Source organism: Erinaceus europaeus, chromosome 21, assembly GCF_950295315.1.
Source record: "Erinaceus europaeus chromosome 21, mEriEur2.1, whole genome shotgun sequence".
Classification (NCBI taxonomy): domain Eukaryota; kingdom Metazoa; phylum Chordata; class Mammalia; order Eulipotyphla; family Erinaceidae; genus Erinaceus; species Erinaceus europaeus.
The window spans coordinates 29,773,303-29,792,940 of NC_080182.1; the positions used below are offsets into that span (position 1 = coordinate 29,773,303).

The following is a 19,638-nucleotide window of genomic DNA, read 5'->3' on the forward strand; positions in this document are numbered from 1 at the left end:
TGTTGCATTCCTCAGGGGTTTGGGGGCAGCCCAGCAGGGGGGCAGGCCTGGTTCCTGATGCAGTGGGCAGAGGGCAGGAGTTGCATGTGTGGGGCTCCCACGTTGGATCCCTGGACTGCATATGTCAGAATGATGCTCTGGTTCATTGGCTTCCCTGCCGATGAAATAAATGCTTATAGAAAGATCTGGGTTCGGGGGCTGGGTGGTAGCGCAATGGGTTAAGCACATGTGGCGCGAAGCACAGAGACCGGGTGGGCGTAAGGGTTCCGGTTCCAGCCACCAGTTCCTTACCTGCATGGGGTCGCTTCACAAGCGGTGAAGCAGGTCTGCAGGTGTCTATCTTTCTCTCCCCCCCTCTGTCTGTCCCTTCTCTCTCGATTTCTTTCTGTCCTTTCCAACAACAACAATAGCTATAACAATAACAATAACACGGAGCTCCAGTCGCACAATCGGTCAGCATTCGGTACTTATAATAATAATAATGACAACATGGGCAACAAAAGCAACAAAAAATGGGAAAAAATGGCCTCTAGGAGCAGTGGATTCATAGTGCAAGTTCTGAGCCCCAGCAATAATCCTGGAGGCAAAAAATAAAGCTAGATCTGGGTTCCATCTCTGGCACTCTATAAACAGTCTACTTCATTCATTCATTCATTCATTCACTGTCCATTGTCACCAGGGTCTGACTGCTGTGAGTCTGCTTTATTTTTCTTTCTTTTAAAATTTTTAAAAAATTTTAATTTATTTATGAGAAAGATAGGCGAGAGAGAGAAAGAACCAGACCACTCCAGTACATGTGTTGCCGGGGATCAAACTCAGGACCTCATGCTTGAGAGTCCAGTGCCTTGGCCACTGTGCCACCTCCCAAAGCACTCTTTTAAAATTTTATTAGCTTTATTTATTGGATAGAGACAGCTGGAAATTGAGAGGGAAGGGGGAGATACAGAGAGAGAGTCAAAGAGACACCTGCAGCTCTGCTTTAGCACTTGTGAAGCTTTCCCCCTGAATGTGGGGACCAGGAGCTTGAACCTGGGTTCTTGCACACTGTAACATGTGTGTTCAACCAGCCCCTTTCTTTCTTTTTTAATGAGTGAGGGATACAGAATGAGAGAAACCAGAGCTCTTCTCAGTTCTGGCTGATGGTGATGCTGGGGGTTGAACCTGGGACCTAAGAGGCTCAGGCAGGAGAGTCTTTCCCAGAGCTACTATGCAGTCCGCCCAGTCCATGAGTCTACCTTTTCAGGTAGAAAGAGGGAGGGAGAAGAGGCACCACAGTCCCCTGGGTGTCTCAAGCAGGCAGCCCCACCCCCTCCCCCCCAACAGCTCCCTCCTTTGCAAGGAGCACTGAGCTCCCCGCGCCGGCGCCCCGCAGGACAGGCAGCCTGTCAGCTGTCCTCAGGGCGCTGTGACAGCATGCCCGGTGCCCACCCAGCTCCAGCCCGGCTGCCTGGAGGAAGCGGTGGGCAGGCAGCGCGCTTGAGGGGGGCTGGCGGAAGGCCAGGCTCGCAGAGAACAGCGGGCAGGCGCCGATTGGGGACAGGAGAGCCGAGCAGCTCCGGCTCCCAGAGATCAGATGGCCGCCGGCAGCTCTGCAGGAAAGATGCGGCAGGCTGGCTCACTGCGCAGGGAAGGGGGGAGAGGCCGGCTCTGGGCCCACTCGCCGAGTATGAGCTCATTGCTATTTAAAAGACGCCAGTCTGCGCTGAGAACCTGCTGGGGGCCGCCATCCAGCTGTAGGTGGGTAGTTTGCCAGTAGGCCTGGGGGGAGGAGGTCTGTGGGGTCGGGGAGGGGATGAATGAGTGGGTGGATGGATGGATGGATGGATGGGTGGGTGGATGGGTGGGTGAGTGTGGATGGATGCATGGACCGGTGGATGGCCAGACAGATGCATGTGCCTGACAGACCCCTCTGTAAGTAAGCGTGGGGTTAGAGAGAGATCAGGGCAGCGAGCTCCACGAGCCGGGCGTTGGGGTAGGGGGCTTCAAGCACGGTGTCCGTCCGGAGGTGGTGGCTCCCCGGCAGGGCTGCGGGCTCCGGATTAGGCCGGGGGAGGGCTCAGCGCGGTGGGCGGGCTTGCGATCGGCTGCGCCAGGCTCGCTTGGCCGAGCCTGAGTCTGGATGCTGCGGGCGCGCAAGGTGAGCGGGGGCGCAGGTGAGCGGGAGGGGGATGCGGAGCTCGGAGAGGGTTGCCCCCCCCCTCCCTGGGGCGCGCAGCAGGGCCGCCCGGCGCCCCCAACCTCCCAGGACACTGCGGGAAGGCGCGGGGCCAGGCAAGGAGCTCACCCACGCCCTCCCCCTTCTCCGGAGCCTGCGGCAGGGATCCCCCCCCCCCGACACCCCCAGCTTCTCCCGCCGGGGAAGCCAGGCTTAGGCAGCCCCCTCGCTGCCCACATCTCGGGGGGAGGGGAGCAGATGGCATGCCTGTCGCTGTGCAAAGCCCAGCTCAACTCTCCCCCCACCCCCTCTGCAGAATGAGCCTGGTGGCTTGCGGTGGCCTTCCACAGGCTGTGTGACCTTGGGCAGGTTGCTTAGCCTCTCTGGGCATCTCAGGACCTGCTTGTGTCCTGAGCTTAGCGCCAGACCCCAACCCATAAGGGCGCGGGGTGGGGGGTGGGGGTGGGGGCGGGCACTCACCAGCTGTATTGGGCCCTGCCATTCTGCCCTCCCAGGTCCCCCTACTTCCCACGCTGGTCCCGGGCCTCTCTGGGTCCCCAGGACTAGACTGGGCCAGGGCCGGGCCTGGGACTCGGTGGACCTTGGAGAGGAACCAACGAGGCTCAAGGCAGAACGGGGTAGATGCATCTCAGGGGCTTTCCAGAGCACCTGGCCACGTCCTCAGCCTCAGGGGGCCTGAGAGCCCCCAAGGGTTAAGCACCAGGGAGCTCAGCACAGCTGCCTCCCAGAGGGGAGAGGGGCTGCTGGGTTTCTGTCCCTAAACACAGTAGGGTCACCTCACCTGGCCCTGAGGTCTCTGCACTCCTGGCTCAGAGCAGGAAGCTTGGACTGTCCTCCTGCGGTCAGGCCCATAGGGAGGGCAAGAGAAAGGAGATGAGAGATGTAGGTATGGCCTGAAGGAGCCACTGCCCGGAGAGGTGGGAGGTGACTGCACAGAGTGACCAGGAAGACTTCTTGGAGGAGGAGCCTATGAGCCAAAACAAGACACCACATGTCCTCCGTGGAGATATATATATATATATATATATATATATATATATATATATTCCCTTTTGTTGCCCTTGTTGTTTTATTATTGTAGTTGTTGATGTTGTTGTTGTTAGATAGGACAGAGAGTAATGGAGAGAAGAGGGGAAGACAGAGAGGGGAAGAGAAAGGTAGACACCTGCAGACCTGCTTCACCGCCTGTGAAGTGACTCCCCTGCAGGTGGGGTCCTCTGTGGATTTCTACACTGGCCTCTTTCCCCCATTAAAACCTGTCTCAGACCTTCTCACTCCTCTGCTTCACCTCTCAGCTGGCTTCCAGTGTGGTGTGGCTCAGAATCAAATCCAGGATCGTCCTGGGGACTGAGTCCATCCACCCTCCCAATAGTATCTCTTTCTCCTCCTCCTCTCTCCAGCCAGGTGGCCTCCTTCTAGTGGGAGTTCACCTGACTCCTTCCTGCCTCAGGGCCTTTGCACGCTGTTCTCTCTGCTAAATGCTTCTCCACAGCCTGAAAAGACTCCTCCCTGGCCAGCACTGAGCTAGATGACACCTCAGAGAGGCCTTCCTGGTGGCCCTGGGTAGTGCACCCTAGCCCCCCCCCCGACCCATTTTTATTTTCTCTGAAGCCCACCTGCCTTATTTATTTTACCAGAGCACAGATCAGCTCTGGCTGGTGGTGGTGCGGGGGATTGAACCTGGGACTCTGAAGCCTCAGGCATGAGAGATTTTTTAATGTAACAATTATGCTGTCTCCCTCACCCATATGCCTTCTGTAAAGAATCGCCTCTCTCTCTGGAAGGACAGAGGGCACTGGGCAGCCTGTTCTCAACCTTGTTCTGGGCCTGCACCCAGCACTGGCCCCTCTCTGCTGAAACAGTTCAGGCTGGCTGTGGGAAAGGCCTCCTCCTGGCCGTGGGAGAGCAGAAGACTTTTTAAAAATGTTTTTTTCTTTTTAAATCTTTGTATTTATTATTGGATAGAGAGAAATTGAGAGAAGAGGAGGAGGTAGAGAGGGAGAGAGACAGAGAGACACCTGCAGCCCTGCTACACTATTCATGAAGCTTCCCCCCTCCAAGTGGGGACCAGGGGTTTGAACCTGGTTCCTTGCACTGTGACGTGAGCGCTTAATCGGGTGCACCACAACGTGGTGTCATGCCCCCCAGCTGTCATGCTTCTGACACTCCTATTTGGGGGCTGGCTGGAGAGGCCTTCCACCTGTCTCTGTGGTCCCTTTGGGCTCGTCCCCATTTTCCTGCCAGGAAAACCAGTATGCAGAGAAGGGAAGACACCTCAGCAAAGGTGCCTCGGGGGCTCCAACCCAGGGTGCTCCCCAAAGGCAGGGGCCTGATTCCCCATCTTCCCCCCATTCTCCCTCACTTGATACTGCTGGCCCTACAGAATAGGATTTCAGCCTGTCACAGGGAAGGCAAGACAGGCAGAAGCAGAGGTGGGGTGTCAGCAGTCCAGTAGGTGCTGGGGGAGAGGTGCGCAGCCTCGCCTTGGGAGACCAGGAGAGCAGCTGACACGCTCCCGAGGGCAGTGGGGAGCCACAGGTTAGGGAGCAGGGCAGGAGGCCTGGCCAGAAATGCAGTGTGCAAAGGTACTGTGGGCAGCCCGAGAGGCTGCACAGGAAGCAGTGAGGGAGAAGCTACTGCCTCTTGCTGATCTTCTGTCTCCCCTGCACCACTTGGGGGGGCAGCCATGGGCACCCAGACCCTCCCATGTCACCCTTCCTTCTGCTTCTCTGCAGGCTTGTCCAGTGAGGACCGGAAGTGGAGGGCGAGGACCCAGCCTCTGAGGGGACCATGGCCTCTAGTCTCCGGCATGGCGCCCCCTGGGGGCTCCTGCTGCTGCTGCTGGCCCTGGCGGCTGGCCCTGCACTGGGCCAGGATCTGCCCTGGCCACCTGAGGCCCCGGGAGCCCACCCTGTCCCGCCAGGCGAGGAGCCCCAGGCACAGGACTTCCTCTGGGTGCAGCACAAAGAGAGGAGCTCTCCCAACTCCTCTGTTCCCCTGGACCCGGTGCTGCATGGCCCTAAGGCAGCCCCTGGGGCTCCAAGAGAGGGGCTCTCCATGACCTATGACCTCCAGATGGCACGAGCACCCAGTTCTCAGGGTTGGACAGGACCCCCGGAGCCAGAAGCACCAGCCCCTCCACCAGTGAGGGCCCCCCACCTCTCCATCACCCCTGGCACTCCCAGACTCCAGTCTGGGGGGGGCACAGCTACTCCCTCTCCAGGGGAGCCTGCAGTGCAGGGGCCATCCAGAGAAGAGGGGCTGGGGGCTGAAGTTGGGGTCCAAGATACTCCCCCCTTGGGGTCCCAGGGCCCTGCCCATACTCTCTGGCCCCACCCTGTTACTGTTAAGATATCAGCACTGGATGCTTTAGGTGGGAGCCAGGGGGACTTCCTGGAGGTGGCTCGAGCCCCCACCTTCACCCAGCAGGACCTGGCAGCCCCTGGCCCTGGCTCGGGGCCCCCTGTTGGGGCAGTGTCCTCCTGGGAGCCTGGGCCCCAGCCGGACCTGGCACTGGCCAGAAGCCTTCCTCCTGTTGATCAGCTGCCTGTGGAGTCCCCCAAGAAGGCTGGCAGTGGGGAGCCCTGGGAAGACAGCCCTCCAATCCCTTCACCCACACAGACCAACCCTCCTGATGGTGAGGGTCCCCCAAGATCCCAAACCTTGAGGTCCCCAACCTCAGAGGCTCTGGAAGACTCCAAACCAGGTAGGTCTGGGGGTGGAGTGGGGTGCTGAGTGGGCAGGGAGGGTGAGTGTGACCCAGCTCTGTGTGACCTCTGGGTCTTCTTTTCCACATTCTGGCCAATGAGGGTGACCGTGCCCCCCCACTCCCCGCTGGGCCTTGGCTGGTGGGCTAGGTGAGCTGGTGACTGCCCTTGTCATTTCAGAAGTAGCAGCCATGAATGGGGAGGAACCCATCTCCCCCCAGCGGGTGAGAGGGGCAGTGGAGCACCCAGGCACCCCCAGGACTCTCATTCCGGTCATGCTGGAGCCCAGACCAGCTCCGAACCACACAGAGAGCCCTGCGGGGGCCTTGAAGCCAGGTAAGGGCGTGGTGGGGGCTTGGGTATGAGGTTCCCAGTCTAGTAACCAGAAGCCTGGGGGAGATATAAGGGGGGCAGTGAATGGAGGGGTGGGGAATGGGACAGACAGCTCCTTAGAGGGACTGGCCAGGCCTGTTGCAGTGGGGCAGTGCTGTGTGACTCTTGTTCTGTTTCTCTCTCCTTCCTGTCTCTATCTGTAACAAAGAGGAAGAAAGGAAAGAAAGAGTTCCAGGAGTGGTAGAAGCTTGCTAGTTATTATTCAGATGTTTAGACCCCACTGCAGGGAACTCAGTTCATCATTTCCTGATGAGTCAAATATGCAGTCCATGTGGCTGGCTTTTTTTTTTCCTTAAGATTTATTTACTTGGGAGTTGGGCAGTAGTGCAGTGGGTTAAGTGCACGTGGCACAAAGCACAAGGACCGGCATAAGGATCCCGGTTTGAGCCCCCAGCTCCCCACAGGCAGTGAAGCAGGTCTGCAGGTGTCTGTCTCTCTCCCCCTCTCTCTTCCCCTCCTCTCTCTACTTCTCTCTATCCTATCCAACAACAACAACATCAATAACAACAACATAACTACAACAATAAAACAAGGGCAACAAAAAGGAATAAATATAAAAAAAGAAAAAATATTTAAAAAAATTTATTTACCTACTTATGAAGAAGGGGTGGGAAGGGGAGAGCATCTTTCTGGCGCATGTGGTGTCGGGTGGGAGCCCAGCACCTCATCCATTGCGCCACCTCCTGGTCGGCTGGTATATCGTTCCTGACAAGTGGGGTGCCTGACACTTTGCTCAACACTCACCCTGACTACGCTGCCATCAGGCCTACTATCCAGGTGCGTCCCCGCCTAACTAGGGAGCCATGACTATTCTTTTTTAATGATAAATTCCTCTAAGTAGTTTCTGTTATTTATTTACTTATTTTTTTTGTTTTGTTTTTTTCAACCAGAGTACTGTTCAGCTCTGGCATATGGTGGTGCAAGGGAATTGAACCTGGGACTTTGGAGCCTCAGGCTCTCTTTGCGGAACCCTTATGCTATCTACTCCCATCCTATTTATTTATTTTAATGAGAGAGGAAGACACAGAGAGAAAGACCAGAGCCCTGCTCAGTTCCGGCAGATGGTGGTGCTAGGGAACGTTGAACCTGGGGCCACGCAGCCCCAAGCAGGAGAATCTTTTTTTTTTTTTTTTTGCCTCCAGGGTTATCACTGGGGCTTGGTGCCACCACTACGAATCCACTGCTCCTCAAGGCTGTTTTTCCCATTTTGTTGCCCTTGTTGTGATTGTTATTGTTGTTATAGCTGTTGTTGTTGGACAGGACAGAGAGGAATCAAGAGAGGAGGGGAAAACAGAGAGGAGAGAAAAATAGACACCTGCAGACCTGCTTCACCGCCTGCAAAGCGACCTTCCCTCCCAGACAGGAGAATCTTGCAGAACCATGATGCTGTCTCCCCAGTCTCCCTTCCCTTCCCTTTTAAATGCATTTTCTTTTAATTGATAGGACAGAGAACAATTGAGAGGTGAGGGGGGGATACAGAGGGAGTGAAAGACACCTGCAGACTTGTTTCACCACTTGTAAAATGTACCCTCTGCAGGTGGTGACCAGGGCCTCAGACCCAGATTCTTTGCATGGTAATGTGTTCACTCAACTAGGTGCACCAGCATCAGTCCCTGACGTATTTATTGGTTAGGATAGAGAGAAACTGAGAGGAGAGGTGCAGATAGGGAGACAGACGCACTGCTGTACTGCTTCACAGCTAGTGAATCCCCCCCCACACTCCGCAGGTGGGGATGGGGGCTCAAAACTGGGTCCTAGTGCTGGGTACTGTGTGTGCTTAACCCGGTGCGCAACCACCCAGCCCCATTATGTTTAAAAACAAACAAACAAAAAACACTTTTTATGTCTTGTTTATTGGGTAGGACAGAAAAACTGAGAGGAGAGGGGCAGATTGAGAGAGAGAAGTGCTGCTTTACACCCCCGGAAACTTCCCCCCCTGCAGGTGGGTCCTAGGGGCTCGAACCCTGACCCCCAGGGCCCACGGCCATTCTCCTACTCTTGCTGTTGCAGATGACGCCGAGGAGTGGGCGGGGCGCCCCCAGAGCCACCCTCCGGCACCCCCGGTGCAGGCCCCTTCGACGACCCGCCGGGGCCTCGTGCGGGTGACCACGCAGCGCGCCCTGGGCCCGCCACCGCCCCCGGAGCCCTCGGCCTCGGCCCCCGCCGCCTCCGGCCCCCTAGCCAACGCCACGGCGCCGCCCCTGCGCTGGGGCCCGCTGCGCCGCGTGCTGCACCTGTCCTGGGAGCTGCACGTGTACGGCGCGGGCGCGCTCTTCCTGCTGCCCGCGCTGCTGGCGCTGGCCACGCTGGCGGCCGCCCCGGCCGGACCCCGGCTGGCGCTGGTGGCGGCCGCGCTGGTGCTGGTGGCGTCGATGCTGCGCTCCGCCTACCTGCTGGCCGACCCGTACGGCGCGCGGGCGCGGCTGGGCGCACGGGCGGGGCTGGCGCTCTACGACGCGCCCTTCCCGCTGCTGCTGGCGGCGCTGGCGGCGCTGGCCGTGCTGGGCCTGGGCGCCGGGCTGCCCGCCCCGCTGCGGAGCCCCCCGCTGCTGGCCGCCGCCGGCCTGCTCCACGTGGCGGGGCTGCTGGGCGCCGACGTGCTGTGCGCTCGGCCGGTGCTGAACGTGCTGGCGCAGGGCTGCTCGTGCGCCTGGGGCGCGGCCGTGGCGCTGGGCACCTTGTGCCTGTGTCGCCGCCGCCTGCTGCAGGGCGCGCGCGCGCGCTCCTCGGTCCCGGGGCCGCGCCTGCTGGCCGTGGCGGGCGCGCTGGGGCTGCTGGCGGCCGGGCTGCAACTGGCCGCCGCGCTCTGGCTCTACCCGGGCCCCGGCCGCCCGGGCCGCTTCTCCTGGGCCTGGTGGGCCGTGCATTTCTGGCTTCGCCTGCTGGAGCTGGGCTGGGCACTGGTTTTGGCGTTGGGTGCGGTGGCCGCCGCCAGGCCCCGGCCGCCCACCGAGCACGCCTGCTGGGCCAAGCTGCTGCGCCTGGCCTGCCCTGTGCCGCCGGGCAAGAGCGAGGTACCCGAGCGCCCTAACAACTGCTACGCGGGCCCCGGGGGCGCGGGCAGCCTGGCGGTCAACCGCAGCCTCATCCGTGAGCCGGGCGCGGCGGGTTCGGACCCCTGGGGCTCGGCGAGCGCGGGGCTGTCCCGCAGCAGCGGCGGGGCCGCGGAGCCATCGCTCAGTGAGCTGGACCTGCGGCCGCCGTCGCCCATCAACCTGAGCCGCAGCATCGACGCGGCGCTGTTCCGCGAGCACCTGGTGCACGACAGCGTGTTCCGCCGCTGCGGCCTGGCTTCCTCGCCGCCGGGGGGCGCGCTGCGGCCGCGCCGTGGCAGCCATCCGGACGCCGAGCAGGACGGCGCGGGCGCCGCGGGGCTGCGGGGCCGCTGCCGCTCGCTGAGCGACGTGCGCCCGCGCGGCCCGGTGCCCCCGCACGTGCTGGAAGCGGCCCGAGGCGCGGCATCGGGCAGCTCGCTGGACAGCGGCTCGCGGGGCTCGCTGCGCATCAGCTGGAACCCGTGGCGCCACGGGCTGTCGTCGGTGGACAGCCTGCCCCTGGACGAGCTGCCCAGCACCGTGCAGCTGCTGCCTGCACCCGCGCCCGCCCCGGCGCGCCCCGCGGAGCCTGCAGGGGAACCCCGCCGCTGCGACTCCCGCAGCGCCTCCAGCGACACCATCGACCTCTGAGGACGCGGGACCCTGACCGCTGGCTGATCACCGCGCTGGGCGCCCCCGCGGTGCCTTGGGTTTGCTTTTTATTGTCTGCATTTTGCACAGGGGCCGTGACTTCTGCTGAGCACAGGGTGGACACGCACGGGTTTGGGGACCGGGATTCCCCGCAGTGGACAGGGGAAGCTCGCTTGCCCAGACTGTCTGTCCTCTTCGTGCCAAAGAAATAAACCCTTAGGACTTGGCTCTCGGCTGCACCAGGGTCCTGTGTTGGGTGGGGGGTTGTTGTCCTTCCCCCCCCCCCCCCAACAATTCCTACTCTTCTGCACGCTGGGAAGGCAGATTCCCAAGGAGAGGCCCTCACTGGCCTTAGAAATAACGGTTTTGGGAGAGGGTAGACAGCACAATGGTTATGCAAGAGTCTCATGCCTGAGGCTCCAAAGCCCCAGGTTCAATCCCCTGCACCAACATAAACCAGAGCTGAGCATTGCTCCGGTGAAAAAAAGAAAAATATAAAAAATAATAGTTCTTCTGGGCAGGCCCAGCCTGCTGCCCACCAATTAATTCAGCCCAAGTGGAAGCAGGGCACACACCTGTGACTTGTTAACACTGCCTATGCTCACAGGGGCTGGGACCCGGGGCCCCGTGTGTGCACTCTCCAGTGAAGTCATTATCCTGGCCCAATTTTTAATTTCTGCTTAATTTTACAAGTGCCTGATTCCACTGCTCCCAGGCTAGCTTCTTCATTCTTTTTAGTATGAAAGAGGAGCGACATCTCAGCAGAGTATTATCATCTGTGGAGCTTCCCCAGGTGTTGCCCATGGTGCCCACGTGGTGCCAGGGCCTGAACTGCATTCTCATGCACAGCAAGGCACATGCTTTACCGCGTGAGTTATCTCCTAGCCCTGTAGTTTCATGGGGCAGAGGAAGAGACACATAGCACTCCTCCACTATACATGGATCCTGCCTGTTGGCCTGTGTCTGACCACATGCACATGAGGCATGCCCTCTACCTGGCCCTCGCATGCACATCTTTGATGACTGCAGACGTCAAAGTCCAGGTTCCTTCACAAAAGACGTTATGAACCCAGAAAATTCCCCTCCAATCTCAGTTCCTCTACCTGCCCTTGTACATGCCAGGTAGGGGCAAGCTTCTCTGGGGCTCCTTTTGCCTCCCACTTCTCCATTGTGGAGCCCCTCAGTTTCCCAGGGTCTTAGAAAGCTTTCCCCAGCTGGGGGTGGGGTGGATGGCTCGAGAGCTCAGACCCACCCTGAGGAGTAAGAGCAAGAGACCTCCGTTTTCCAAGTCTTGTTTTTATTTCCTGAGATGAATAAATAAATCAGTGTCTGGGGCTTGGGGTGAAGAGGGAGCGGGAGCTGGCAGCATGCGGCTGGCAGGAGGGGGCTGTGATGGCCTTCCCTGCAGGGGCCTTTCCCAGCCAGCCGGGGGAGAGCCAAAGCTCTTGCTGCCACCAGATACTTCAAACTATTCACACACCTGGTGAAGTCAGCCAGTCCCCAGGGCCGAGAGCTCATGGCACCCACCTTTCAGGCTCCTTGCTCCTGCCTGGGCCCTGGGTGCCCAGCTTCTCTGTGGCGGGGAGGAGGGTGCCAACCTGCTGCCCAGTGTCCCAGAGGGTGGGGGCATCCCGAGCCGGAATTATCTGCCCTTGATGAAGCCCTCCAGCACACGGTCGCTGCGCTCAGACAGCCAGTAGCCGGTCATGGCCGCCACGGCCCCAATGAAGATGGCAGTGAACACCAGGTCACCCTTGGCAGCCAGTGTGGCCAGGGCACAGATGATGACCCCGAAGAACATCTGCTGGAGCACCACCAGCTCATCATCTGTCATCTCTGAGAAGAAGCCCGCGGACTCTGCGAGGGGTGGCCACACAGTCACTCCTCAGGCTCTGCCCTGCGAACCCACCCAGCTAGGGAAACTGAGGCTGGGGGGGGGGGGCTGCGCTGTGTTCCCTGCTCTGAAGCAGAGTGCCCAGCCCTGCGCTTACTGTACAGTCCTGGGTGAGTGCTCGACTACGTGAGCCGGTGACAGAGCACCCCGGGGTACAGCCCGCCTGGGCCAGTGTGTGGCATGGGGTGAAAGCATGGTGGCTGTCACCATCTTGTGCTCTGCCTTCTCACCAGGCCCGCAGTGGGAGAGGGGGGCTCCTAGCTTCCTGGGGGCTCACCTGGGGTCTGCTCCTGCACACAGACGCCCTCTACCCGCTGGTGGCCGTCAGCACAGATGCAAAGATAGCTGCCTTCGGTGTTCTCACACTGCTCGTTCTCCCCTGGACACACCTCCGTGGCACACTCGTCCACATCTGAGGGGGAGAGGGGAGGAACAGAGGGACCAGAGGTCTGACTGCCGGGGTCCCACGTGCAGCATCCAGACCATCTGGTCATCCAGAGCCCCCTCCCCCCCCGCTGCCCTAGTTCTGGGGGGTGGGAGACTCACCGAGACACTTGGAGCCCACTTGCTGGTAGCCAGGGCTGCACCTCTTACAGCGGCCAGGCCCGGAGCCCATGCAACCCAGGCAGGCCTTGGCGCAGTCTGCAGGAGGGAGGGGAGAAGGGTGAGGCCCTGGGTGGGGCAGCTGTGCCCCAGAGGCGCCCTGGTGGACACTTACCGCGGCACTCGTAGGAGCCCTCCGTGTTCACGCAGAACTGGTCGGCCCCGCAGCTGGCCTGCTCTGTGCCGCACTCGTCAATGTCTGCAGAGGCCACAGCACAGGTCCAGCGCCTCCACCGGGGCAGGGACCCAAGATCCCGGGAAGGAGGGCAGGGTACGGGGTGGGCGGTGGCACCACAGGCTGCCTGCCTGAATCCTGGCTCATACTCCATCAGTCCCCCTCGCCCCACTGGCTGGGTAGGGGGCTCAGGGCTACGGTGTATCTTGCCTGCCCGAGGCCCTGAGTTTAGTCCCCACACCATAGAGAACAAGACCAAGGGGGTGGAACTCCATTCTCTCAGTGTGAAGGGGGTGGGGGCACACACGTGCAATGCAGCAGAGCCCCCCCCCCCCCCGCAGCTTTCTTCTGCATCTTTAGCAAGATGGCAGAGATGCACCCAGGCAGTGCCTGCTGATCTCCCTGAGTGCTGACCACAAGGCTGCCACATGGTGCCAGGATTTGAAGCCAGGGCCCAGGGAGGTGGGCCTCAACCTGCTGAGTCACCTCCCCCTTGCTGTGACAGTTCTTTAAACCTGACAGTGGCTCAGTTGGCAGGGCTTGTGCCCTGACTGGCTCCCCAGCACCACTCAAAACGAAAACAAAGCCCACCTCCCTGACTTGCAGGGTGAGCCACCTCCTAGCCCACCCCCTCAATTGTGGTCTCTTTCTTTCTTTTTTTGGTTTTGCCTCCAGGGTTATGGCTGGGGCCTGGTGCCTGCACTACAAATCCACTGCTCCTGGAGAGCATTTTTCCTGTTTTGTTGCCCTTGTTGTTTTGTTATTGTTGTTGGATAGCACAGAGGAAAGTCGAAAGAGGAGGGAAAGACAGAGGGGGAGAGAAAGACAGACACCTGCAGACCTGCTTCACCGTTTGTGAAGCGACCTCCCCCCCCCCCCCGTAGGTGGGGAGCCGGGGGCTTGAACCAGGATCCTTATGCCGGTCCTTGTGCTTTGCACTATGTGTGCTTATCCCGCTGCGCTACCAGCAGGCCCCCTCTTTAAGATTTTATTAATGAGAAAAATAGGAGAAGAGAGACAAAGAGAAAGAACTAGACAGCACTCTGGCACATGTGCTGCTGGGGATCAAACTCAGGACCTCAAGCTTTAGGGTGTGGTGGTGCTTTATCCATTGTGTCACCTCTCGGACCACTGGTTTCTTTCTGTTTCATTATTTGACTTTTTGTCTCCATAGCACTGCTCAGTTCTGGCTGATAGCGGAAGCAGGTTCTGAACCATGGGCCTCAGAGCCTCAGGTTTTAGTCTTTTTGCAGAACCACCATGCTATGTCCCAGGACCCCTTCTCTAACCCTGGAGCCAGTCTTTGGCGGATCTTTTATTTTTTATGTTTATTTATCTTAACTATATTTATTGAATGGAGACAGCTAAAAATTGAGAGGGGTGTGGGAGACAGAGTGGGAGAGAGACAGAGAGACACCTGCAGCACTTTTCCCCTGTAGGTGGGGACCAGGGGTTTGAACCTGGGTCCTTGTGCACTAGAACATGCACTATCAACCAGGTACGTCACCACCTGGCCCCTGGTGAATCCTTCTGTTACAGCAGTTTAGCCTTGACTAGGCAGAGACCAGCCCATGTCTCCAATCCAGGTTTCCTGTCCCCACGTTCAGTATCCTCAAGTTGGCCCTTCCTCAGGAAGGGCAGGTGTGTGTTGGAGGGGGTGAGGGTGAGCCGGCCGCCGCCCCTCTCCCAAGCCCAGGGCAGCCCCACTCACCCACACACTTGAGGTGGTGCAGGGCCCAACCCTTTCTACACTGCAGGCAGTGTGACTCCTCGGGTCCTGAGCAACGGGCACAGGGGCCAAAGCAAGCTGGGGGATGGGATGGGGTGGGGTGGGGAGCGTGAGGCTGGGGGGTCACAACACCTCCGCCTGCCCCCCGCATCTGTCCCGGTGCCTCCAGGCTACCTACCCGAACATACCAGGTGGCTGGAGTTGCGCTGGGCCTCGAAGTAGCCCATGCCACACTGGCCACACGTCTCACCCCCGTAGCCGGCCTGGCAGTCACAGTGCCCACTGCCCCCGCGGGTCCCGTCCCCTTGGCACTGCCCATAGCCACCACACGGCTTCTCCGCACCCCCGGGGCAAGCTGTGGGCACACAGCACACCCGGTGAGGTGGGGAGACGCCCTGGAGACAGAGGACTATCCCTGGCTCCCCAGACCTTGGGGCATGGCGGGCAGGTGGAGCAGGGGATGCTGCGGTGGCATCCCATGACTTCGTGGTAAGACTGTGACCCTCCCTCAACCGAAGCCCCCAGGGAAACGAAGAGGCTGCGCCATCCCCTCAGGGCCAGAGAGAAGTGAGTATCTCCGTCACTAACTCCATCCGCAGCTTCTGAGAGGCTCTTCTCCAGGGTGTGGACAGCAGGGGTTTCAGGACAGTGCCTGTCCCTTTCTGGGATGGTGACCTTAGCTTGGAGGACAGGGTCTAGTCTGACCAGGCACAGGAAGTGGGGGCAGGGGACTTCCAGAATAGTTACAACGACCGTGACAGTACCTCTGGGCAGAGCCTCCTCTCTACCTGCCTTGGTACCCCCACTTGCTCCAGGGGCAGGCAGGGCCAAAGCTCCGGCCGGGCCACGGTTCCCTCCCCGAGGGAAAACTCACGCAGGCATGAGGGCCCAAAGGTGCCCGGGGGGCAGCAGAGCTTCAGGGAATCCGAGCAGAGCCACTGGAAGAGGTCTGGGGCTTCCTGCTGCCTGGGGAGGGGGTCACAGAAGGGGTGTCGAGACAAAGTTAGGTGTTGCCCACCTCTCCACAGCCCACAGGACCAGGGACACCGCTGGTCCCAGCAGATGATGCTGGGTGAGAGCTCGGGGCCCTCAGTGAGCCCACGCCCACTGGGCTTGGGCAGCCCACCCAGGACGAGGCCAGAGCAGGCCGAGCCCTGCTTCCCTGAGGCCCTGCTCACTTGTGGAACCACCAGCTCTCCACCAGCTCCTCACTCAGCTCCAGTAGGCGGTGGCACTCGAAGTCCGACTTGCTGCACACAGTCTCCAGCACCTCCACCAGGCGGGTCTCGCTGTTGGGGGATGAATGCCACCCTACCCTAAGCCTCCCGGAGGCTCCTGGCATCCCCTTGTGCCTTGAGAACGCCAGAGAGAAGGTCACAGGCGGAACAGAAGGGGGGTCGGTTTGGGCTGGCCTCTAGCTGTGTGCCACTGGACAGGTCACTTCGCCCCTCTGTAAAGGGGGGTAACACCCACCCTCGGACTAGGCTGCCTGCCTGATAGCTGGCTCTAGCCTCGAGACCAGGGGGCATAAAACCCTTGCTGGGTAGATGCCGTTAGAAATGGATCATGTGACAGGAGTTGGCTGGGATGTGGGGAGACAGGCGGCCACAGGTGGGAATGTGAGACTGGTCAGCTGCTGTGGGGAGTGTTTGGGCAGTGTCCTCAGGGACTAGCCACAGAGCTACCATGTGACCAGTAACCCCACTCCCGGGGTACCCCCCCAAAGAATGGAAGACAGGTGTTCAGATGGAAACTTGTACACAAATGTTCTCTACACCATAGCCCAGACTTGGTCTGTCCACATAACAGAACAGTACTCAGTCTTGAAAAGGAGGCACCAGGCGGGCTGGACAATGGCTCACCTGGTTGAGTGCAAGTGTTACAGAGCTCAAGGGCCCAGGTTCAAGCCCTTGGTCCCCACCTTCAAGGGGAAAGCTTCATGAGTGGTAAAGCAGGGCTGCAGATGTCTCTCCGTCTCCCTCAGTACCTATCTCCCCCTTCCCTCTCATTTCTCCATCTCTAACAAATAATAAGTGAATAAAGGTGGTTACTAGGGCTCAGCAGGTGAAGCACATATATCCTATGCCTGAGGCTGAGTTCAAGCCCCAGCACATGCGAGTGACACTCAGGGAGCTCCCTGGGTGGTGGAGCAGTGCTGTGGTCTCCCTGCCTCCCTCCCTCCCTATCTACATATAATCAAAACAAGGCTGGGCAGTGGCTTGATGACATCACACATACAGGAGCCCTATACTCTTTCCCCAGCAATGCACCAGAAACAGAAAAAAGAAAAGAGGTGTAGATATTTACTACAGTTGTAGCTGTCCCTCAAAATGAGAAAAGTGGTTGGGGGTAGCTAGCATAATGGCTATGCAGAGACTCTCATGCCTGAGGCTCCAAAGTCCCAGGTACAATCCCCTGCACCACCCTAAGTCAGAGCTGAGCAAGGCTCTGTTAAAAAAAATAAATAAATAAAAGTGGGAAAGCTCAACACAAAACCTCTAGATCAATGCACTCCAACTCCACTGGGATCAGCTGATTCACAGAGACAGGAAGTGGGCACTGGGGCTAAGAGGGTGTGGGACTGTGGAGTGAGGATGGGGCTTCTTCTGGGGGTGACAAAGCTTGGAGCTAGCCGGGGTAACCGTGCTTAGGGCAGACATTATGCAAGAGTCGGACGCACACGTGTTTATGATACTGCATTCTGCACTGAACATGCCTGGCGCATACAGGGGGCGGGATTAAAGAAGAAAGTGTCAGGCCCCAGTGGATGAAGCGTTGGACCCTCAAGCATGAAGTCCTGAGTTCTGTTCCTGGCGGCACATGTGGCAGAGTGATGCTCTGGATCTCTCTCCCTTTCTGCTTAATAAATACATCTTTAACTCAGGAGTCATTACAGAGCTGGAAACCTTTAGGGTGATACCCCCCACACCTACCTCCACCCCCACCAGTAAATAACAAGGAAGGTGTCCTGGTTACCTAACACTGCCTCTGACTGAGTGGGCCTGTTTCATGCTCACCATGACCATGGCAAAGCAGCTGCTAATGCCCCATTTTCCAGGCAGAGAAACTGAGGCCCAGAGACCTTCCCCGGATAGAAAGGTCCTTCACTGACACAGACAGGCCGGCCTCGCTCCAAGCCTCTGCTGATTCCTTCTCATCTGACTCTGAAAAGCTCCAGGTCCCAGGGTTCTGGTCGTCCCCCCCCCCCAAAGATCCTATAAACTCCTCCTTTTTATGCTGACTCTAGCCACTCCCCATTTCTGTTTTCACTCTGGCTTCTCCCCTATGCTCAGGCTTTGCCTAGGTTCTTATGGACCACTGCCAATGTGCTCAGAGAGCACAACTGCTTCTGCCCACCCCCTCAGCCCTCTTTTCCTCACTGCCAGGAAACAGCCCCAATGGCCACACAGATGCCTGAGCCAGAAGCTAGCTGGGATCTTTTACCCTGTTTCTCTCCTGGTCCCACATGAATACACCATTGAGACCACCTGCCAAAGGAGCTGGCCCCTTCCCCCACACACCAGACCAGCTCAGCACTGGGCTCCCACTGCCTCCTCCATCCCACCCCCTACAGGTGGCCTGCTACCTAGCAGCATGAGTGCCCTCTGCCAGCCATAAATAAACCATACCACTCCTCTGCTCAGAACCTCCCAGCGATTTCCCCATGCTCACAATGAAACCTAGACTCCTTTCTCTGACTTGTAACACCTGGTTTGCTGCCGCTGCTCTTTTGGCCCACTCAGCTCCAGCCACTGCTCACACACTAAGTTGGGCTCCACTCTCCGTGCAAAGCTCTTTTCAGCAGGCTGTCCACCCACCAGCCATGCTCTCCTGTTCCTCATTTCCTGTGTCACTCCCGGTCTCCTAGACTAGAGCGCCAGCTGCTCAGAGAGGGGCTTCTTCGGACTGGTAGGGTGGTGCCTTGTTAGGTGTGCGGCCCAGCTGTGTGCCCAGACATCACACGGGAGTGCCAGACCCCAGAAAGCAGTTCAGATGCTCTAGTGTCACTCTGTCTAACTGTCTGTCTGTCTCTCTGAAAGCAGCCCGGGGGCAATGAAGCTGTACGTGTGTGTGACCTCAGCTCCACAGAATTGAAAGTTAAAAAGTGGTGATTTTGCTTGTGGCCTGTCTACCGCTGCTGTATAGCAGGTGACATCTGCTCACTGATGCAGCAGGTGTCCCAAGAGTGGCCCTTCTCCCCAGGAGGATGGGAGATGAGGAGAGGCCCCCTCCGAAAGCCCCTCACCTGTCCTTGTACTTGGATAACTTCTCCTCCTCCCAGGCCGTGTTCCCACCTCCAAAGTTGTCCCGGATGGTCCTCTCCAGGCCCTGGAAGCGAGGGTGACACCGGGTAGCCGCTGAGTATACTCACTCCACGCCTGGCGCCCCCTCCCCGCCCCGCCCGGGGAAACTGAGGCACAAGCTGGCTCAGCACCAGTGAGCAACCAAGCTGGGACCCGAGTGCGTGCAGACTCGCACCCCCGCCACACAACCAGGTCCCGTCCCCCGGAGCACCCACCTTGTTGAAGCTGTCCACCAGTCCTCGGCACGTGTGACACGGGTGGGGCTGGGTGGGGGGCGAGGACTGGGGCAGCGGGGAGGGCTGCAGCCACACGGGGCCCGGGAGGCCGAGGAGGAGGCTCAGGCCCCAGAGCAGAGGCCACCAGGCCATTGTGTCCCGGGCCGGGGACCTGCAGGTGGAGGGCATGGGGGTGGGGGGCTTTGGGGGAGGCCGGAAAGAAAGGGAGGGGACGGGGACAAGGACGGGGGCAGGAGAAAGTGAAGGAAAGCTCGCACCCGGGTCATTCGGAGGAGAGGGGAAACCTGGGCGCGGGGCAGGGCGGTGGGGGGCCAGGCGCCAGATGGGCAGTTTCCGGGGCCGTCCTCGGTCCGCTGGGGTGCAGGCAGGCCTGGCTCCGGAGCCCGGGAGGGAGTGAGTCCCGGTTCCCGGCTCCTGGGGGGCTGTCGGGACCCGGGGCGCGGAATCGAGGGTGGGGGGCCAGAACCCGACGAGCAGGGGGAGGAGGCCGGTAGGCGGTCCGGCGGGGCGGAGTCCGGAGCCCTGGACTGCTGGGGAGGACCCGGGGGCGGACGCGAGGAGACGGGCAATGGGGGGCCGCCGCGGGGCAGCCAGGGGGACCCACCCAGCCCGCGGGCGCCGCCGGCTCGGTCGCCCCAACGCCACCTGCGCCTGCGCAGCCCGGATGCACAGCCTCCGCCAGCGGCGCCGCAGTCCGGGGGGCAGGGCGCACCACAGCCAATGGCGGCGGGCCGT

At 59.6% G+C, this 19,638-nt stretch overlaps 2 protein-coding genes across 3 annotated transcripts; one reads left to right on the forward strand and one right to left on the reverse strand.

Annotated features, from left to right (window-relative positions):
* Positions 1 to 1,350: 1,350 nt before the first annotated feature.
* PRRT3 (proline rich transmembrane protein 3) lies at positions 1,351 to 10,189 on the forward strand. Of its 2 annotated transcripts, none has more exons than XM_060180730.1 (4): positions 1,351 to 1,737; positions 4,912 to 5,882; positions 6,064 to 6,219; positions 8,287 to 10,189. In XM_060180730.1, the coding sequence occupies exons 2-4, from the start codon at positions 4,967 to 4,969 to the stop codon at positions 9,960 to 9,962; spliced, it is 2,748 nt and encodes a 915-aa protein (XP_060036713.1). In that variant the 5' UTR covers positions 1,351 to 1,737; positions 4,912 to 4,966; the 3' UTR covers positions 9,963 to 10,189. The 2 variants fall into 2 exon arrangements, with proteins under 2 accessions (XP_060036713.1, XP_060036714.1); XM_060180731.1 differs by lacking the exon at positions 1,351 to 1,737 and adding an exon at positions 1,852 to 2,137.
* A 1,053-nt stretch (positions 10,190 to 11,242) lies between these two features.
* On the reverse strand, positions 11,243 to 19,608 carry CRELD1 (cysteine rich with EGF like domains 1). Its single transcript, XM_060180744.1, has 11 exons — positions 19,508 to 19,608; positions 18,883 to 19,083; positions 18,610 to 18,692; positions 15,542 to 15,652; positions 15,238 to 15,329; positions 14,542 to 14,718; positions 14,346 to 14,441; positions 12,575 to 12,658; positions 12,403 to 12,498; positions 12,134 to 12,268; positions 11,243 to 11,819 (listed from the first exon to the last, which is right to left on the reverse strand). The coding sequence occupies exons 2-11, from the start codon at positions 19,069 to 19,071 to the stop codon at positions 11,605 to 11,607; spliced, it is 1,278 nt and encodes a 425-aa protein (XP_060036727.1). The 5' UTR covers positions 19,072 to 19,083; positions 19,508 to 19,608; the 3' UTR covers positions 11,243 to 11,604.
* Between the last annotated feature and the right edge of the window lie 30 nt (positions 19,609 to 19,638).